The following is a 17,478-nucleotide window of genomic DNA, read 5'->3' on the forward strand; positions in this document are numbered from 1 at the left end:
CGATGCTGCTGCAGAATCATCTGTAGCCTCTGGTGCCGGTGTCCTCGCTTGTCTGACACGATGCAGGACCTGTGAGTGACGTCACAGCGTGATCTGCCAGAAGCTGGGCGTTCTGAAGAGAAGTGGATGATACTTCTCATCAGAACGCCCAGCTAGTAAAAGTAGTAAACACGCCCCGATGTACGCACATAATACACGCCCCGATGTACGCACATAATACACGCCCCGATGTACGCACATAATACACGCCCCGATGTACGCACATAATACACGCCCCGATGTACGCACATAATACACGCCCCGATGTACGCACATAATACACGCCCCGATGTACGCACATAATACACGCCCCGATGTACGCACATAATACACGCCCCGATGTACGCACATAATACACGCCCCGATGTACGCACATAATACACGCCCCGATGTACGCACATAATACACGCCCCGATGTACGCACATAATACACGCCCAGATGTACGCACATAATACACGCCCCGATGTACGCACATAATACACGCCCCGATGTACGCACATAATACACGCCCAGATGTACACACATAATACACGCCCCGATGTAACACACACATAATACACGCCCCGATGTCCGCACATAATACACGCCCCGATGTACACACATAATACACGCCCCGATGTACACACACATAATACACGCCCCGATGTACGCACATAATACACGCCCCGATGTACGCACATAATACACGCCCCGATGTCCGCACATAATACACGCCCCGATGTAGCACATAATACACGCCCCGATGTACGCACATAATACACGCCCCGATGTACGCACATAATACACGCCCCGATGTACGCACATAATACACGCCCCGATGTACGCACATAATACACGCCCCGATGTCCGCACATAATACACGCCCCGATGTAACACATAATACACGCCCCGATGTACGCACATAATACACGCCCCGATGTACGCACATAATACACGCCCCGATGTACGCACATAATACACGCCCCGATGTACGCACATAATACACGCCCCGATGTACGCACATAATACACGCCCCGATGTACGCACATAATACACGCCCCGATGTACGCACATAATACACGCCCCGATGTACGCACATAATACACGCCCCGATGTACGCACATAATACACGCCCCGATGTACGCACATAATACACGCCCCGATGTACGCACATAATACACGCCCCGATGTACGCACATAATACACGCCCCGATGTACGCACATAATACACGCCCCGATGTACGCACATAATACACGCCCCGATGTACGCACATAATACACGCCCCGATGTACGCACATAATACACGCCCCGATGTACGCACATAATACACGCCCAGATGTACGCACATAATACACGCCCAGATGTACGCACATAATACACGCCCCGATGTACGCACATAATACACGCCCCGATGTACGCACATAATACACGCCCCGATGTACGCACATAATACACGCCCCGATGTACGCACATAATACACGCCCCGATGTACGCACATAATACACGCCCCGATGTACGCACAATACACGCCCCGATGTACGCACATAATACACGCCCCGATGTACGCACATAATACACGCCCCGATGTACACACATAATACACGCCCCGATGTACGCACATAATACACGCCCCGATGTACACACATAATACACGCCCAGATGTACACACATAATACACGCCCAGATGTACACACATAATACACGCCCCGATGTACACACATAATACACGCCCCGATGTACACACATAATACACGCCCCGATGTACGCACATAATACACGCCCCGATGTTACACACATAATACACGCCCCGATGTACGCACATAATACACGCCCCGATGTACGCACATAATACACGCCCCGATGTACGCACATAATACACGCCCCGATGTACGCACATAATACACGCCCCGATGTACACACATAATACACGCCCCGATGTACACACATAATACACGCCCCGATGTACACACATAATACACGCCCCGATGTAACACACATAATACACGCCCCGATGTACACACATAATACACGCCCCGATGTACGCACATAATACACACCCCGATGTACGCACATAATACACACCCCGATGTACGCACATAATACACGCCCCGATGTACACACATAATACACGCCCCGATGTACACACATAATACACGCCCCGATGTACGCACATAATACACGCCCCGATGTACGCACATAATACACGCCCACTTGGACTTTTGCAAGCCTCATTTGCATAAATACGAAAATGGTCATAACTTGGCCAAAAATGCTCGTTTTTTAAAAATAAAAACGTTACTGTAATCTACATTGCAGCGCCGATCACAGGCAATAGTAGATAGGGGTTAGAGAATCTGGTGACAGAGCCTCTTTAAGTCTATAGATGTCGATCAGGATACTAAACTTCACATCACACTGACCGGTAGAGGGCGCTAGATTACATGAGTAGAGCTGCTTACTACAGCTGACTGGGCTTTACAGACAAACCCTCTAGTAGACAGCGCCCTCTAGTGACACCTTTAGGTCTTGCTTTTTCTCCACGCTGCTCAGAAGTCCTGGATAGGGTAATGAGGGGACACATTAATTATAATGGGCAGACCCTGAGACAGTGACATATTGCTTTCCGAGCGCCACTTTGTTCTAATGAGATTTCACTAAAAGGGTATGAGCTGCAATACCAGCCTATGGACAGGAGTGGCGCCATCTCTAAGAGGTGACCGGCTTTTTTTGCAGGACAACCAGTATATTTCAATGGCACTATTTTTGGGAACATACAATTTATTTACTTTATTTTCCACCTAAAATAATGTTAACGTAACACTAAGCAATCATGGGATCCCTGGCCCATTGTCCCACCATGTGGGTGCCGCCCTCGCTTTGTGACCGTGCCATCTAAGAGGTTAAACACCAGAGATCGGCGCTATCAGAACCTGACCGTTTCAGTGGTATGTTCACTGAGTATTACAGTAAACGCCCGCCCTTCCCTGGCATGGGTACAGCTCCTGAATGATCCCATTACCACGACCTGCTATTCTGCTGTGGGGCAAGAAGGGGTTAAAGGGTAATTCCAAGTTTATATCATTAGGAACAGATCTTTGAGAAGTGACCCCATGAAGTGATCGCAAAACACAGGATAAAGCATGTCCCTGTACTGACAGCAAGCAGAGATTTTGAAAATGGTCAGGAATTGAAACATGACGATATTGGAAAGTTGCAGAACTTTTCATTGTACAATGATTTTTTTTTTTTTTAAACCATGGCTGGAAACAGCGCCACTCTTATTCTTGGGCTGTGCGTGGTATAACATGGCAGCCGCGCTCTGCTATATGGAGTATTGCTGTTGACCGCATCGAGTAGAAGTTCTATTTATGATCTGCGGTGAGGGCGGCAGAAGATGGAGGAGACCTCCTGGTGGGAAGACTCCAACCCCACGATAAGAAGCCGCCCCGGCGTTCCAAGCTCTTCATCTCCTCCGATTCTGTGCTCTGGTGTCCTTCTTCATCCTGCTGTCCACCACTTTAAATTGGCCTTTGACTCCTGCTGGCCGGTGGACTTTCTTTCCAGCACCTTTCTTGGCTACTACATAGGTCACTTGACGCTTCTCTTTCCCGATCCCCGCTTTTTTATATATACTGGAAAGATAAAATCGCAAGGAGTCACTTACAAGAGACCGTGCACATAAACAAGGCCGAAAACCAGCCCCTTTACCCCTTGATTTTTCATTCATTCAATATTTGCCCCTAAAAATAAATCCTCTAATTCTCCCGTGCATAGTGATGCCCAATATGCGTACACTGTCTATGTATGACGTCACTAGGGTTCGGGTTAGCAGGGAACGCATGATCTGTGTGTTCCTGGCAGTCTGCAGACCACTAGTAACAGCCCGTTAGATCACTGTATACAGAGACATGCAGGGAATACAAAGACAAGTGTCTTCTGAGCATGACCCCTTTTCACAGGGAATCCCTGTGACATCATCAATGACATCACAGGTTTCCCTAGAAACCGATCCAATGAAGAATTGGATTTGGGGGCACATTGCTCAATATGTGTTCAGGGTTTTGACACACATGGAACCGATTATTCAGTTCCCTGGTTGGGCTGTCAGTGACCGGCTGATCCTTTCTGACAGCACAGGCTCAAGTATAGGAAACCACAAGTTACCTGCGCAGCTGAGCTGCCTTTTCTCTCTCTGAAATATCCACCGTGTCAACTACGGTTTCTGCCCTTTTCTTGGCTTGTTCCATCTTTTTCAGCATCTGTGAGAGAAGAGGAATATGCCGGTGTTAACGGACTGACAGGCCGGTACGTTGCATGGAGCACTCAAAACCTACGCCCCAAGCGGTGCCTCACCCGTCTTCGTTTTCTAGCCTTGGCTTCTGCCACCTTCTTGATTGGCCGAGCATTGAGTTCCTTCTGTCTTCTGCGATACTCCTCCATCGTTTCCCGGCTTACAGGAAGCTGAAGAACTCGATGTTTCTTTTCCTCGGAGAAAAACCAATCCGGCAGGTCGTCTTCGGCATCATTGAAGGTTCGTCTACAGGCGGACAGACAACGACATGAAGAAGCATGGCGACATAATAATATCCAAAGAGTCTTACCAGAAAAGTACCCACTTGTTAAAAGAGTTGTCAATCAGATCCCTGGTAGCTTTTTTTGATGTGGCAATGATTGTTCCAAGAGCGAGACCTTCCGCGTCCAAGACACGGGAGCGTTTAACTGCGGAGAGGAAAATTACGCCCTTAACCATAGATCAGCCTGCAACTTACAGGTAGAAATACAGGAATATCTTCCCGTCATTCACAGGAGTCAACTCTGCATTGTACATTTCCTCTCTTGCTCCTCCTGGAAATGTATGAATATATTGAAATCGTGTTACTACTCCTCTTGTCAATGGGGTGTGTCCCTATACACTGACAATCTAATCCGTGCTGACAGAGTCAGACCGTGGGGGGGACGGGGGACACACACAACTAAAAAGAGGAATGGTAACAGTAGCCAATATATTTCCAGGAAGAACAACTATATAGCACCACGCAGAGTTTTGTGATAAATATAAGTACTTACTTTAATAAGCAGATAAAATGTGAACCAGAATAGTTAATTAAGAAGGTGCCATCGCGCCCACTAAACCACCCCTGGAAGCGCCAATTGTGGGGGGCGGAGCACAGATGACACGCAGGATGGACAGAGGACAATTGTGCGATACCAACCTGGGCGTTCTACAGGAACCACTTCAAAATCGTCTTTCTCTTCATTAGTTCTCTTTCCGGATTTCTTCTTCATGGATTGAATATCCCTAGAGTCATGGAGGGAGCACGGCATTATAAATATACAAGGGCTCTTGTACGCGACCGTGGGCGCCGCCCGAGTCCCGTCTGTGATCCGTGGACAGACAGGACATGTTCTATATGTCCACGTATCAGAGGTGGGTCCGTTTTCGCGATACCTACTGAAGTGAATAGGTCCGTGAGAACGATCGGATGGCGTGAAAAATGGCCCGCGTGGCATTCGGTGGTGTGCAGGAGCCCCAGGACGCGGCTGTATATCCTCACCTCTCATCATCACTGCGGTCACTGTCCGAGTCACTGGCATCTCCTGCGGTCCCTTCCGGTGCAGGTCCCTCAGCCAGCGGTTGAGCTCCTCTTCCATCTTTGTGGCTCACGTCTGAGGCCGTCCCTTCTGTGTTTTTACGGCTTTTCCGAGACTCCTTCTTCCCCTTTGTCGTTTTTGTTTCTAGAAAATAACAGCATGGTGTGTCAAGTAATTTCATGTGTGCCCCATGGATAGCGCTGGTATCGAAGGGTAGAAGAACTCCCAACATGGCGCGCTGCCCGTTCTCGGGGCTCAGTCTCCTTCACTTACCGCTCACCGTCTCCTGTAAAATCTTTGTTTGCTTAATTTCCATCTCTTCATCGGCATTCGAATGTAGCACCGATGAAAAAATCCCCTGTAAACAATATGGTAATAGTGAGGTTCCTACAATCACGGCAGGTACCCCGCACCCCCTCAATCTCTGCACACTTAAAAAAACAAGCTGCACCCATCTCGATTCTTGGGGCCAAATACGGGTCGAAAGCAGCAGCTCCGGCAAAGAACGGTCCAATCCAAATTCACCAACCTTTCCAAACCACAGACTTGTATCTCTCTGCTCACGATCTGACGGGTCTTCCAGGGATAGCAGCAGAGGATTGGTCTCTCCCTCATCCACCTGGGCCTCTGTAGCTGTAGCTGGCCCCCTGGGGAAACAGGAATTAAGAATAGTAAAAAAAAAAAAGACTAAAAAAAACAGAAAATAAATGAAGCCATGGAAAACGTCAATCGTGCCTCGAACGCTGCAACTTTTTTTCCTGCTTCCTGACTTCAGACAGGTCGTCTTCATCCAGGTCACTGGCTAGGGAGATTTCATCATCATCCTCCATGTCCTCAAGGTCTGAGAGACATATATCTCCGTCATTAGGGTCGCCCTGTGACACCAGAGCGTCTGCAGCAGCCATGTCTCCACGTGAAAGGGTCTGTAATAGCTGAGAAACCAAAAACATCACAAAAACAGTGCTATTCCCAATGGTAAACCATGCTAGTAGTAAAGGAAACAAGGGGGAGGAGCATGACTAAGTACATCAGAAGAGCTGTGGGAAAAATGGTGTCATGGACACGACACACACCTCCCCTTCCTCCCCCGTCAGTCACGTTGCAGTAGCCAATTGTAATGCCGGTTAACTGCACCCCCCAAGGGATTGCCTGTGATGGGACACCCCCTTTTCGTCTGCAGTTGCCTACCTCCTTCTTGCCGATCGTCTTGAGGGAGAACATGCTGGTATCTCCATCATCCGCAATAGAAACCCCAGGGAGATCCATCTTCAGCTCCGTTCTCAACCTCTGACGGCGCTGGACTTTCAGCAGCTGCTTTTTCTTCCTAATAAATGAAAAGAGTATCGTAAGACATGAGATCTCCTCACCGAGGAGAGCATCCAGAACTGCTCCTCGCCGAGGAGAGCATCCAGAACTGCTGCTCGCCGAGGAGAGCATCCAGAACTGCTGCTCGCCGAGGAGAGCATCCAGAACTGCTGCTCGCCGAGGAGAGCATCCAGAACTGCTGCTCGCCGAGGAGAGCATCCAGAACTGCTGCTCGCCGAGGAGAGCATCCAGAACTGCTGCTCGCCGAGGAGAGCATCCAGAACTGCTGCTCGCCGAGGAGAACATCCAGAACTGCTCCTCGCCGAGGAGAACATCCAGAACTGCTCCTCGCCGAGGAGAACATCCAGAACTGCTCCTCGCCGAGGAGAACATCCAGAACTGCTCCTCGCCGAGGAGAACATCCAGAACTGCTCCTCGCCGAGGAGAACATCCAGAACTGCTCCTCGCCGAGGAGAGCATCCAGAACTGCTCCTCACCGAGGAGAGCATCCAGAACTGCTCCTCACCGAGGAGAACATCCAGAACTGCTCCTCACCGAGGAGAGCATCCAGAACTGCTCCTCACCGAGGAGAGCATCCAGAACTGCTCCTCACCGAGGAGAACATCCAGAACTGCTCCTCACCGAGGAGAACATCCAGAACTGCTCCTCACCGAGGAGAGCATCCAGAACTGCTCCTCACCGAGGAGAGCATCCAGAACTGCTCCTCACCGAGGAGAGCATCCAGAACTGCTCCTCACCGAGGAGAGCATCCAGAACTGCTCCTCACCGAGGAGAACATCCAGAACTGCTCCTCACCGAGGAGAACATCCAGAACTGCTCCTCACCGAGGAGAGCATCCAGAACTGCTCCTCACCGAGGAGAGCATCCAGAACTGCTCCTCACCGAGGAGAACATCCAGAACTGCTCCTCACCGAGGAGAGCATCCAGAACTGCTCCTCACCGAGGAGAGCATCCAGAACTGCTCCTCACCGAGGAGAACATCCAGAACTGCTCCTCACCGAGGAGAACATCCAGAACTGCTCCTCACCGAGGAGAGCATCCAGAACTGCTCCTCACCGAGGAGAGCATCCAGAACTGCTCCTCACCGAGGAGAGCATCCAGAACTGCTCCTCACCGAGGAGAACATCCAGAACTGCTCCTCACCGAGGAGAACATCCAGAACTGCTCCTCACCGAGGAGAACATCCAGAACTGCTCCTCACCGAGGAGAGCATCCAGAACTGCTCCTCACCGAGGAGAGCATCCAGAACTGCTCCACACCGAGGAGAGCATCCAGAACTGCTCCTCACCGAGGAGAGCATCCAGAACTGCTCCTCACCGAGGAGAGCATCCAGAACTGCTCCTCACCGAGGAGAGCATCCAGAACTGCTCCTCACCGAGGAGAGCATCCAGAACTGCTCCTCACCGAGGAGAGCATCCAGAACTGCTCCTCACCGAGGAGAACATCCAGAACTGCTCCTCACCGAGGAGAACATCCAGAACTGCTCCTCACCGAGGAGAACATCCAGAACTGCTCCTCACCGAGGAGAACATCCAGAACTGCTCCTCACCGAGGAGAACATCCAGAACTGCTCCTCACCGAGGAGAGCATCCAGAACTGCTCCTCACCGAGGAGAACATCCAGAACTGCTCCTCACCGAGGAGAACATCCAGAACTGCTCCTCACCGAGGAGAGCATCCAGAACTGCTCCTCACCGAGGAGAGCATCCAGAACTGCTCCTCACCGAGGAGAGCATCCAGAACTGCTCCTCACCGAGGAGAGCATCCAGAACTGCTCCTCACCGAGGAGAACATCCAGAACTGCTCCTCACCGAGGAGAACATCCAGAACTGCTCCTCACCGAGGAGAGCATCCAGAACTGCTCCTCACCGAGGAGAACATCCAGAACTGCTCCTCACCGAGGAGAACATCCAGAACTGCTCCTCACCGAGGAGAACATCCAGAACTGCTCCTCACCGAGGAGAACATCCAGAACTGCTCCTCACCGAGGAGAACATCCAGAACTGCTCCTCACCGAGGAGAACATCCAGAACTGCTCCTCACCGAGGAGAACATCCAGAACTGCTCCTCACCGAGGAGAACATCCAGAACTGCTCCTCACCGAGGAGAACATCCAGAACTGCTCCTCACCGAGGAGAACATCCAGAACTGCTCCTCACCGAGGAGAACATCCAGAACTGCTCCTCACCGAGGAGAACATCCAGAACTGCTCCTCACCGAGGAGAGCATCCAGAACTGCTCCTCACCGAGGAGAACATCCAGAACTGCTCCTCACCGAGGAGAGCATCCAGAACTGCTCCTCGCCGAGGAGAACATCCAGAACTGCTCCTCGCCGAGGAGAACATCCAGAACTGCTCCTCGCCGAGGAGAACATCCAGAACTGCTCCTCGCCGAGGAGAACATCCAGAACTGCTCCTCACCGAGGAGAGCATCCAGAACTGCTCCTCACCGAGGAGAGCATCCAGAACTGCTCCTCACCGAGGAGAGCATCCAGAACTGCTCCTCACCGAGGAGAGCATCCAGAACTGCTCCTCACCGAGGAGAACATCCAGAACTGCTCCTCACCGAGGAGAACATCCAGAACTGCTCCTCACCGAGGAGAACATCCAGAACTGCTCCTCACCGAGGAGAACATCCAGAACTGCTCCTCACCGAGGAGAACATCCAGAACTGCTCCTCACCGAGGAGAGCATCCAGAACTGCTCCTCACCGAGGAGAACATCCAGAACTGCTCCTCACCGAGGAGAACATCCAGAACTGCTCCTCACCGAGGAGAGCATCCAGAACTGCTCCTCACCGAGGAGAACATCCAGAACTGCTCCTCACCGAGGAGAACATCCAGAACTGCTCCTCACCGAGGAGAACATCCAGAACTGCTCCTCACCGAGGAGAGCATCCAGAACTGCTCCTCACCTCTTTAACGCCGCCAGCTCTTCAGCCTTTAGTTCCGCTAACTTTCGTTCAAGTTTCTCGTCCTCATCCTCTTCCTCATCGGGTTTATCTTCAGCAGCAGATCCCTCAGCCTCCTCACCCGAACTGAGACTGAAAAGGGTTCAAACACGTGGATTAGTGGCGGCCTACTTTAACCCCGTGGCATTACAGCCAATTATTATTTGTTTATTTTCGTTTTTCCATCCTCTTCTTCTAAAAGTTGTAACTTTTTTATTCTTCTGGCGATACAGCCGCACGGGGCTTGTTTTTTACAGGATGACTTGTCCTTTTTAATGGTTGTGGTTTTTGTGGTTTTGATTTTACGGCGTTCACCGTGCGGTAAAAACGACAGGTTAACTTTATTCTGTGGGTCAATACGATGACGGCGATTCCAAATGTATACACCAAAAAATAGCATTTTTCTTTTTTTACGTCGTTCACCATGCCGGTTAAATATTGTTATTTTGTCATAGTTTGGACTTTTACGGATGCCGCGATACCAATTAGGTTTTCTTTTTACATTATTTTAGAGAGGAAAAAAGGGATCTTTAATATTTTTTGTACATTAAAAACTTCTTTATGCTACGGGACTTGAAAAAGCGATCATTTGATCACTGATATAATACACAGGAATACCAGAAAGCAGAGATAGCAGACCTTCACTAGGCCCCCAGGTTGCCATGACAACCATCGGCACCACACCCCCTTACAACGGCTTAGATGCCGCAGTCACTATTGACCACGGCATCTTAGTGGGTACATGGCCGGCATCAGAGTTACGGGATCGGAGTTACCTTTCCTTCGCGGCCATGGTGTTGGACCGATTCATATATTAAAAAAAACTAACTGGTGATGAAGGTGGGCGTCCATTTGGGAGGTGAACTATAGCGCAAGTTCTTACTCATAGAACCGAGAGGCAGTCGATCATAGAAGAGGAAGGTCTTACTTGATTTCCTCCATGGAACCTTTGGATTCATCTTTCAGCTTCTTTGCCACATGTCTACGTAGTTTAGATCTCCAGCTCAAGAGCGACCTGAGAGGGTGAGAGGATTGATCAGAAGTGGTTCTCAGCACAATGATGAGGGGTTCTATGAAGACCCCCGTGCCGTCAGTACCTCAGCTCTTTGCGCCCCAACACTTTGATGTCTTTGCAGCATTCTTTGATGTCATCGGTGGTAGCCGAGTGTCTCTCTAAATCCTGGTCGTCTATGACAATCTGAAAAATAAAGAATAGTGGATCCATTATGAAGTATTCTGACGAACGGGACCCCCAACGCGGTTAGAACTTGGCCCCAGAAGTAAAGAATAGGTAAGACTTGTGGACGGACCTCACTGATCTTGGAAAGGAAGTCCACAGGATTTTGAGCTTTCAGGAATTCAACCAAAGAGGCTCGTTGGTAAACCGGCCCTTCCTCATATCCTTCTGCCTGTGGAGAACACGATAACAGGACAAGCTCAACATATACATAATGATGATCGTTAACAAACACCAGCAGGGGGCGCCACCTGTGACCACATACTGGTACTGAGCGCTCATAGTAGGGGTGGGCTCAGTACGGTGATCCTCTGTGCTGCTGCTACACCTCGCCAAGCCGGTCTACTGAGGCTGCACGCTCACTTTACAGGAGTATATCCATAGATCTTGGGTCCCCCCCATGTGCACTGTCCAGTCTGAAATGTATCCAGCACCAAGAATTCAAGCCGAGCTGGTGGTCACTCTCGACCTTGGCGATCAAAGGGTTAAACAGCTGGGATAGGAGATGGGAACTCGGCTTTCATTAGACAGCCACGTGTGCTCCACGCTGTAAAAATCCCGATCTCATTCAGGGACACAGACCGGAGGCATTTGCTGTTGCCACTAGGAGGCTTGACATGAAGGCCTCATACACACGGCTGTGCCTGTCATCACGGCCTGCGATACAGATCATGGGAGCAACGAAAAGTAGGACATGCCCCATAACAGTGACAGAGGAGCTTGCGCTCGTCGTCTTAGGCTGGGGAACAACAGCGCAGTGTAGTCAACACCGTGCACCCGCCTGGGAGGGTAAAGCAGGGGGGACAGTGTCATCCTCGTTTCCCACATAAGGAGATAGAAAAGGGAAAAAAAATAACATAAAAATAACCATACCCTCCTACACTAAGCGGGGACTGAATAATCTGAGCGTCTGTAGGACGGGTACATCCGGTATATGCGGGTCACGCCTCCTAGTGGCAGCAGCGTATACCCACCGCCGGGTCCACAATGTAACCAACCTGGAAATAGTCACCCGTCTACTGCATAGGTGATAAAAGTATCATCGCTTCAGGTCCGACCAATGGGACCTCCGGCCATCATGGGAACGAGGGTCCCGTGTCGCCCGTTTGAAAGCAGCGATGGACACGCATGCGCACTACCCCTACATTCATTCTCCATCAGTCCAGTCCTCTAGAGAATGAATGGATCGGTAATGCGCATGTGAGGAGCCCGGGACCCCCGGGGGTCTCAGTGTCGGACCCGCAGCCATCATACATTTATCTCCTATGCGGTGGTGACATGTTATTTCTACGGGTGACATCGGTCGGATGGATCTGCGCACATTGAATATTCAGTGACACATCAGGATCTCCTCCGCCCTCGGGACAGGTTTGTGTGTGTTTGGAGTGTGGAAGGCGCAGCGTGTAATCCAGACCACTAACCTTGGGCTTCTTGTTAGATATGAGCTGAGTCACTGTTTGCACCGGGTTCTCCACATTCTTGAATGCAAATTTGGGATCAAAGAATCGAGCGTCTATTTTATCAGGAGCCAGGTATCCTGGAGGGGTGAGAAGACGAGCACGAGTAAGAGCGAGTATAGTGGACGCTTCCAGAAGATATAGCCAGACCCAGGATCCGTCAGCGGGACCCGGCACAGCCGGACGCTCCCTCCGGCCGCCACGCTCCCTCCGGCCGCCACGCTCCCTCCGGCCGCCACGCTCCCTCCGGCCGCCACGCTCCCTCCGGCCGCCACGCTCCCTCCGGCCGCCACGCTCCCTCCGGCCGCCACGCTCCCTCAGGCCGCCACGCTCCCTCAGGCCGCCACGCTCCCTCAGGCCGCCACGCTCCAGGGTTTGTGTGCGGTTCCTCTCTGCTTGTCTATCACCTGTCACCAGTCAGGACCCGTGCTCCTCTGCTTTGCGGTTATGGAGACTTTGGATGTGCTGCTGACTTCACGTATTTGTAGCCGTCATAGCTCCGTTATAAGCGGAAGCCATTATGTTACTGTGAACAGAGCCGAATAATGGCGGCCGTGTGCAGGGACTAAAACATCCCACAGGGGGGCACCTCGGTGGCCGTCGGGAGGGAGGGGGGGCACCTCGGTGGCCGTCGGGAGGGAGGGGGGGCACCTCTGTGGCCGTCGGGAGGGAGGGGGGGCACCTCTGTGGCCGTCGGGAGGGAGGGGGGCACCTCTGTGGCCGTCGGGAGGGAGGGGGGGCACCTCTGTGGCCGTCGGGAGGGAGGGGGGGCACCTCTGTGGCCGTCGGGAGGGAGGGGGGGCACCTCTGTGGCCGTCGGGAGGGAGGGGGGGCACCTCTGTGGCCGTCGGGAGGGAGGGGGGGCACCTCTGTGGCCGTCGGGAGGGAGGGGGGGCACCTCTGTGGCCGTCGGGAGGGAGGGGGGGCACCTCTGTGGCAGTCGGGAGGGAGGGGGGGCACCTCTGTGGCCGTCGGGAGGGAGGGGGGCACCTCTGTGGCCGTCGGGAGGGAGGAGGGCATCTCTGTGGCCGTCGGGAGGGAGGGGGGCACCTCTGTGGCCGTCGGGAGGGAGGGGGGCACCTCTGTGGCCGTCGGGAGGGAGGGGGGCACCTCTGTGGCCGTCGGGAGGGAGGGGGGCACCTCTGTGGCCGTCGGGAGGGAGGGGGGCACCTCTGTGGCCGTCGGGAGGGAGGGGGGGCACCTCTGTGGCCGTCGGGAGGGAGGGGGGGCACCTCTGTGGCCGTCGGGAGGGAGGGGGGCACCTCTGTGGCCGTCGGGAGGGAGGAGGGCATCTCTGTGGCCGTCGGGAGGGAGGGGGGCACCTCTGTGGCCGTCGGGAGGGAGGGGGGCACCTCTGTGGCCGTCGGGAGGGAGGGGGGCACCTCTGTGGCCGTCGGGAGGGAGGGGGGCACCTCTGTGGCCGTCGGGAGGGAGGGGGGCACCTCTGTGGCCGTCGGGAGGGAGGGGGGCACCTCTGTGGCCGTCGGGAGGGAGGGGGGCACCTCTGTGGCCGTCGGGAGGGAGGGGGGCACCTCTGTGGCCGTCGGGAGGGAGGGGGGCACCTCTGTGGCCGTCGGGAGGGAGGGGGGCACCTCTGTGGCCGTCGGGAGGGAGGGGGGCACCTCTGTGGCCGTCGGGAGGGAGGGGGGCACCTCTGTGGCCGTCGGGAGGGAGGGCACCTCTGTGGCCGTCGGGAGGGAGGGTTTCTGCAGTCACAGTAATCACTTACCTTGACACACGACGAAGATCTCCGCGCTCTCACTACGGGACGCCTGGGGCTTTGTGGCGTTGACTTTCTTGAAAAAGTTCTTAAGGATCCAAAGTAAAGACTGATAATCGGCAGAGCGGAAAACCTTTGTAATAAAACAGCCGCCTCTTCCAAGACAATCACAGGCGAGACGCAGCGCCATCAGCGACAAGTGAACTGCGGGAGGAGAAGAAGCGTCACATGGCTGCGGACTGACTACTCCACCTGCGTGTAGATTGAACGATGATTTTATAATCCCACACACACGTATTGTACTTTGGGGCTTGCTCTACCACTGCTTCAAGATGTGAATGGAGAACTCGAGGGAAGGAGAACTGGGGTACAACGTGTGTAAGAGAAGACCCCCTATCTGATATTCTACCGTGTACGGACAGGTTTAGCAGATGTCTGGTGCACAAAACCCAACCTTGTGAAAACGCATCGTAGATCCAGTTCGCTCCAACATTCGGCGCTCCGTCATTCAAAACCACGTCTGCCTTCCACGTCTGAAGCTGCTTCTTCAACGCCTTTAGGAATAAACAGGTAATGGAGAGGAGTAACAGTTTTATTTAATATATGGCTGAATATTACGGAGGAACTTTACCCAAAGGGGTCATTAGAAGTCTAAAAATTCTACTTCATGTGTTTCCAATATTAAGTCAAGGTCCAAATCCTCTTGGCTTCACGGTATAAACAGTACACAGTGGGCTCCCCCTAGTGGTGGCTGCAGGCAGTCAGACTTCTATCTATGTTCACCCATCGCCATTCCAGGGCTCAGAACTTATTTTTACGGATTATTCACAGCTCTGGATAGGCCATAAATGTGTGATCGTTGCTCTGGGAGCCGCAGCTATGTGGAGAATGGAGCTCCCAAACCCTCGTCCCAGTGAGGCGGCCGCGCTGGAGAACGATCAGAGGGGGCTTCGCCCTCTTGCTCGGCTGTTTCCATAATTCCCATAGAATTGGACAGAGAAACGCCACCCACATTTCACTTCATTCTCCGAAAACGTTGTCGCATAGGTTACTAAACCGTAATGTCCCACGCAACGTGACGTATCTAAACCAATATTCGGCAGGTACCTTAACAACTGGCACGGTCTATGGGCAACTCAAGGGTCCTCATAAAGCCCCCAGGCTGTACAAGAAAGGAGGAGACCCCAGTCAATGACATCACTACGCTTTCCTTTATGATGTCATAGGGGAAACCCTTTTGATCTACTGGTTAATTCCCAGTCAGTATTGACATTGCATTTAATGTGAGTACAGCTTTAAGAGACGGACCGTTTCCTTCTAGAATGATTAGAGCTTCTTAGATGGATATTCCTCGATGCCATATTGACTATATCTGACAGCAATGCCCATTGGGTGGTGGTAACCAGTAACGCCTGGGGTCAAGGAGCGACCTAGTGATGTGTCAGAATTACAACACAGCCGCACGCACTTTGTCCTGAGCATCGATGTGGACCGGGCATTACCTGTCTGCAGGACTCGCTGGTGATATCCTCCTGTAAAGTGACAACATTGGGGATCGCTTTAATTGGCACAAGATCAATCCCTGGAGACAGCAAAGTGAGAAAACACGAGGTCAGGTATGACAATAGCAGGTCCTATACTACAATATTCTCTAATCTTGAGGATTAGAAGAACCTGGCTGCCTTCTTCCAAAAACAGCTCGGAGCTGCAATACCAAACACAACCTGTGGACAGGTGTGGCGCTGTTTTTGGAAAATAAATCGGCCGTGTTTTTCTAATCCTTTAAAGAAACCAAACCTCACTTACCTATTATAAGACTGGAGACCGGCATGAACTTAGAGGCAACCTGCAGCCTGAAATATAACAAAGCAGAAGAGAAAACCTACATTTAATAAACCGTAAAACCCAAACAACACCCGGGACCCGTCATTGACTGCGGCGCACGGCAGCCGGACATCCATGGAAAGGTCTTCACAAAGCCTTCTTAACCCTTTCCTGACATCCGCCAAACACGTACGTAACCGCACAGTAGATGATGACAATTTACGGTCACACCCGCCACTTACCATCCTCCGGGAGCTGCACAAAGATCAATGAGGGCCCGAGCTTTCTGCAGGAACTGAAACTTCCTATTAAGCTGAATGAGCTTAAACGCTGAACGGGATCGGTAGCCTGAAAATGTGACGAAGACGTAAAGTGGTGAAAGGTGGCGGTCTAGTCAGAGGTTATAACCCAGGCATTGTAACGCCCCTCCCGCTCTGTGGCTGTAGACTGCATTGCGTTACCTGTTTCCTTTGCCAGATGATAAAATTTATCCTTTCGGCTTTTTCCTACTTTTCCTTTTTTGCCCATTGTGGAAAATTCACGTCCGAGGGAAAGTCTAGAAAAAAGAAATAAAAAAAGTTGACATTTTGCAGAAACTTTTAACATTCAACATTTTGCTGCCATTCCCGCCACAATGTGAAAACGCCCCGCAGCACTTCACACTCATGGGCGCCTCATGAAAATATACCAAGTGCGGAGATCCTACACACTGCCTTGTCTATGTCTACAAGAATCTACAGATCTTCCCATCCGAGAGAGCGGACGAACAGTCTGACCCCGCACTAAGACTAGACGCGCATCTGTGGCAGGAAAAAGCAACACCCGGTCACACGACTCCAGGTACTGATCAGTCAGAGAACGCCCCCGGAAGATGCTACTGTACGTATCGCACCACGGCGGTCACCATTTCAAAGTCACCGAAGTTACTACAGATACGTGGAGCAGCACCGTGGTTATCCCTGCTACGGGGGGGGACTAGGGTTGTCACTATTACAGAATCACTGTGGTTAGCACAGATAGAAGACGATGGTATAGTATTATTACGTCTGGTAGTATTAGTGAGGGCGCTTGTATAGTATTATTACGTCTGGTAATATTAGTGAGGGCTCTGGTATAGTATTATTACGTCTGGTAGTATTAGTGAGGGCTCTTGTATAGTATTATTACGTCTGGTAGTATTAGTGAGGGCACTGGTATAGTATTATTACGTCTGGTAGTATTAGTGAGGGCTCTTGTATAGTATTATTACGTCTGGTAGTATTAGTGAGGGCTCTTGTATAGTATTATTACGTCTGGTAGTATTAGTGAGGGCTCTTGTATAGTATTATTACGTCTGGTAGTATTAGTGAGGGCA

At 51.8% G+C, this 17,478-nt stretch overlaps 1 protein-coding gene across 1 annotated transcript in view; it reads right to left on the minus strand.

Moving 5' to 3' along the window:
- Positions 1–3,223: 3,223 nt before the first annotated feature.
- The window catches only part of FTSJ3 (FtsJ RNA 2'-O-methyltransferase 3), a 319,479-nt gene continuing 305,224 nt past the window's right edge, over positions 3,224–17,478 (minus strand). Inside the window, exons 2-22 of the mRNA XM_075842307.1 lie at positions 16,586–16,680; positions 16,367–16,472; positions 16,107–16,153; positions 15,803–15,882; positions 14,755–14,854; positions 14,310–14,504; positions 12,545–12,660; positions 11,197–11,295; positions 10,984–11,084; positions 10,815–10,901; positions 9,851–9,979; positions 6,801–6,936; positions 6,348–6,544; positions 6,142–6,259; positions 5,886–5,970; positions 5,576–5,756; positions 5,234–5,319; positions 4,637–4,739; positions 4,374–4,557; positions 4,185–4,279; positions 3,224–3,652 (exon numbers count right to left, since the gene is read on the minus strand). Of these exons, the coding sequence (XP_075698422.1) occupies positions 3,484–3,652; positions 4,185–4,279; positions 4,374–4,557; positions 4,637–4,739; positions 5,234–5,319; positions 5,576–5,756; positions 5,886–5,970; positions 6,142–6,259; positions 6,348–6,544; positions 6,801–6,936; positions 9,851–9,979; positions 10,815–10,901; positions 10,984–11,084; positions 11,197–11,295; positions 12,545–12,660; positions 14,310–14,504; positions 14,755–14,854; positions 15,803–15,882; positions 16,107–16,153; positions 16,367–16,472; positions 16,586–16,652 (2,481 nt within the window). The 5' untranslated portion in view covers positions 16,653–16,680 and the 3' untranslated portion in view covers positions 3,224–3,483. The remainder of the gene's footprint in view (positions 3,653–4,184; positions 4,280–4,373; positions 4,558–4,636; positions 4,740–5,233; positions 5,320–5,575; positions 5,757–5,885; positions 5,971–6,141; positions 6,260–6,347; positions 6,545–6,800; positions 6,937–9,850; positions 9,980–10,814; positions 10,902–10,983; positions 11,085–11,196; positions 11,296–12,544; positions 12,661–14,309; positions 14,505–14,754; positions 14,855–15,802; positions 15,883–16,106; positions 16,154–16,366; positions 16,473–16,585; positions 16,681–17,478) is intronic.

This window comes from Rhinoderma darwinii, chromosome 11, assembly GCF_050947455.1.
Source record: "Rhinoderma darwinii isolate aRhiDar2 chromosome 11, aRhiDar2.hap1, whole genome shotgun sequence".
NCBI lineage: Eukaryota > Metazoa > Chordata > Amphibia > Anura > Rhinodermatidae > Rhinoderma > Rhinoderma darwinii.